General features: G+C 33.7%; 1 protein-coding gene across 1 annotated transcript; it reads left to right on the forward strand.

The window, feature by feature from the left end:
• The first annotated feature begins 348 nt into the window (after nucleotides 1-348).
• LOC134835497 (forkhead box protein D2) lies at nucleotides 349-1,756 on the forward strand. Its single transcript, XM_063850374.1, has 2 exons — nucleotides 349-1,282; nucleotides 1,316-1,756. Exons 1-2 carry the CDS (start codon nucleotides 349-351, stop codon nucleotides 1,696-1,698), a joined length of 1,317 nt encoding a protein of 438 aa, XP_063706444.1. The 3' UTR covers nucleotides 1,699-1,756.
• Nucleotides 1,757-3,749: the final 1,993 nt, after the last annotated feature.

Below are 3,749 nucleotides of genomic sequence, written 5' to 3' on the forward strand. Positions count from 1 at the left end.
GTGTGTATGGAATACAATAGAAAACGTCGTCTCTCCATAGGCAAAAGTATACAAACTAACAACAGAATAACAACAAGTAAATTATTATTGGAAATGCCACTATGCAACTTTCTGGATTGACTGATCAGTAGTGAGTCTAACGTGATTGCAAATGCACGTGTCTATCTAAGAAAAAAATTTGAATAAATAGAAAAATAAAATGTTGAAGTGATTTGAAAAAAATAAGGACTTAGAAAAAATTAGAAAAAAAAATAATAGATAGAATATTATGAAAAATATTATGAAATATTAAAGAAAAGAAAAATATTTTCAAGAAATAGAAAAGGAATAAAAAATTATTTTAAAAAAATGTGCACGAATGAAAGTACTACCGAAACATCATCACCCATCATTGGAAAGTCTTCCTTAACATTTTCATCCGTTCCATCAAACAACAATCAAGAGTCTCGTTTGACATCTCTAACACCAACGAGTCAATCATCGCCCTTAGGAGCTTCTGCAGCGCCTCGTTCATCACCTCCGACAATGCCTCCGAGTAACGGCTCTCCAGTTCCTGTTCCCCCAAATTCAGGAAGCATCGGCAATCCTCAACAGCTTCATCCTTTGGACCAATATCGCCTCCAACTCTACAACTATGCCATGGCTGAACGCCTTCGTTGTAGCCAATACCCAATGACGCCTTTCTCTGCTCCCTACAACAATGTTGGGCCTTATGGTCCTCGACTTGCGCTCCAAATGTCGCTCTTCCATAACAGAATGTTCGCTCCTGAAGAACCAAAGCCACAACATAGTTACATCGGATTAATCGCAATGGCAATTCTTGGAGCGCCTGAACAAAAACTCGTCTTATCCGACATCTACCAACATATTTTAGATAATTATCCTTATTTTCGAAATCGCGGTCCCGGATGGAGAAATAGTATTCGACACAACTTATCGCTGAACGATTGTTTTATCAAAGCAGGTCGAAGTGCAAACGGAAAGGGACATTATTGGTCTGTGCATCCTGCGAATTTGGAGGATTTTAAACGTGGTGATTTCCGTCGGCGAAAAGCTCAACGTAAAGTAAGGAAACATATGGGTTTAGCGGTAGATGATGATGGTACAGATTCTCCGTCGCCGCCGCCTTTGAGTATGACACCTCCGCCAGGCTTTGGATATCCATGGGCGCCTCATGCAGCAGCTATGCCTAATCCGCTGAGCATTTATTCGCAAGTAGTGACACGAAAGAGACAATTTGATGTAGCGTCGTTACTCGCACCCGACGATTCCGGTTTGGAAAGTCTGAAAAATCCATCGAAACGGTTTCATGCAGCATCGCCGCACAATGATTTAGACGAGGATATCGATGTAGTAGCGAGTGACGATCAAGACGATTCCATTATCGAAAAGGAACTTTCAAGTAGAAATAATAATGCAGGCGGTAGTAGTAGCCCTTGTAGCACAGACGACAATTTACATTCACCTCCGGGAAGTACAGCAGCTCCAACAGGTCCATGGCCCGGATTAATGGCGCAATGGCCTGGAGCGTTTCCCTCGTTGGGCGTCGGAATGGATCCACGCATCTTCGGAAGATACTACGGACAATATATGGCAGCAGCACAAGCCCGAAGATTCGGCATGCAAGGCTCCAATAACAATAATCCCACGGAATTGCACGAATTAAGTTCGCCTGTGCACTCAAACGATTGTAATTGAAAGAGAATTGCCGTCGCATGAAATTATGTGCTTCTGTATTTTTTTAAATTTTGTATAAAAAAAATCGTAATTGGATAAAAATCTCATTTTGTATAAATAACAAATATTGATAGAAAAGATATTAAATGTAAAAAATCGATAAATAGTTAAATTTTTATGTTGATAAAATTGTAAATTAAGAAAATGATCGATATTGAATATTTGATCAAAATATTCAGTATAAAAGAGAAAAATATAATTGTGAAAAATAATTGAATAAAAATGAAAAATATTACATAAAAACTTAATTTTTTTTTTAAATCGTGCCTTGAAATTACTAAAAAAAAAATTTAGCGACAATTTTCGTTATTTTTTTTTTAATTTTAAAAGCTTTCAATAATTACCGCTTTTGTCTTCTTTCTCTTTGAAATTCGAATTTCTTGTCTCTACCGCCAAATTTCTCACAAAAAAAAGCCAAAATTAATGAAAAGTAAATAAAATAATTCGATATCAGCACTTCATATCACTCTAACACCTATGAAACATGTCAAGAGTCCCTCTTGAAGCTGTCTTGAAATTGAACTCGCTTGTCTACAAAACGAAGGAACAAAAAAAAAAAACAATAATTTCTGATCGAAAGATAAAACAAAAATAAAAGCGCATCAATCCACTTGAGGAACAAAAGAAATTTAGCGAACAAGGATTCTCTTGTCGGTTGCTTTTGAACGAGCGCCGATACCTTTTTACACTTTTTTTTATATCGATCGATCGGTCAAAATCAACAGAAACAACAGAAAACAACGAATAAAAACAAAATGGAGGAAATGGAAGAAAATTATAGTTACCAAATGTTTTTTTTTGTGTTTCGTAAAACTTTTAACGAACGAAAAATTGATGAAGAAGATGGAAGTTTGCAACAAAGTTTGCCACGATAAATGCACGGTAAAACAATGACAAGTACTTTCTTTAAAATGTTTTTAAGAGGGTTTTTTGCTCGTTTAGTGATAAATGGAGTGAAAATTGTGTTTTTTAGGGGCAGATTGTTGTATGAGAACATATGGGACATCGTTAGCAAATTTTAGATTTCGAATTGAAATAAGTTCGATTTTGGTCAAAATATCTCATGAAAACTGGTTTGAGTTGAAAAATTTAAATTTTTATCATATTTCACAGTTTTAAAGCCAATGAAAAAAAGAATTTGCTTTGAAAATGATATAAGCGCATTTTTATCGAATTTTGAAGAAAAATAGTGTCCTAAAATTGAAATGTAAAATTCTTGGATGTTCTTTTGACGAAAAATTTCGATATGTAGTTATCTTATATGCTTGGTTTGGATTAAAAGGAATTTTTTAAAGAATTTTTTTTTTCTTCAGTCACAATTTTAACTTTTTGTAATTCATTTAAATCAGTTTCATTGTTCAAAATTAAGTTCAGTTCAGTTATTTCCATTAAAATGTTTATTTATTTTATGAATGCGTCGTATTAGACATTATATTCATAGTGTTAATGTGTGAGATTAGCGGACTTGGGCTAAATTGATAAAGATAATCTGGGCAAAAGAGGCTCAGGAATCAAACATTTTTGTTCAGAATAAATCTGACAGCTTCTAACCAAATGTATGATCTAGAATCTCTTGACACCAGATAATTGTGCATGTGTTTTGCTTAAAGAGATGTAATTTAAACTTTATAGCCGTTAACAATGATTGGAAAAATATATTCTTGTTTCATGACTGAGAGTTATACTTATAGAAGTCTAAAAAAGAAAAAAAATAATTAAAAAATGTATTTTAAAAAAAGTTACAAAATTAAAAACTTACCATTTTTAATTCAAATGCTCAGACAGACCCTTTACTTACCTCTAAAATCCTCATTAAACGCCAATAAATGCCTTTTAAACTCCTCCTCAAGTACTCCATACCTGAAATAAATGATTGTTTTTACATTGTTTGTATTTGGTTTATATAAATATTTTATAGCGATCACTTGAATCCATCACAATTTACTTACTTTACTTTGCTTGAATGAAAAAAATACTAAAATCCCCAAGTCATGAACTTCAATGATTTTATT

Source organism: Culicoides brevitarsis, chromosome 3 (assembly GCF_036172545.1).
Source record: "Culicoides brevitarsis isolate CSIRO-B50_1 chromosome 3, AGI_CSIRO_Cbre_v1, whole genome shotgun sequence".
Lineage (NCBI taxonomy): Eukaryota > Metazoa > Arthropoda > Insecta > Diptera > Ceratopogonidae > Culicoides > Culicoides brevitarsis.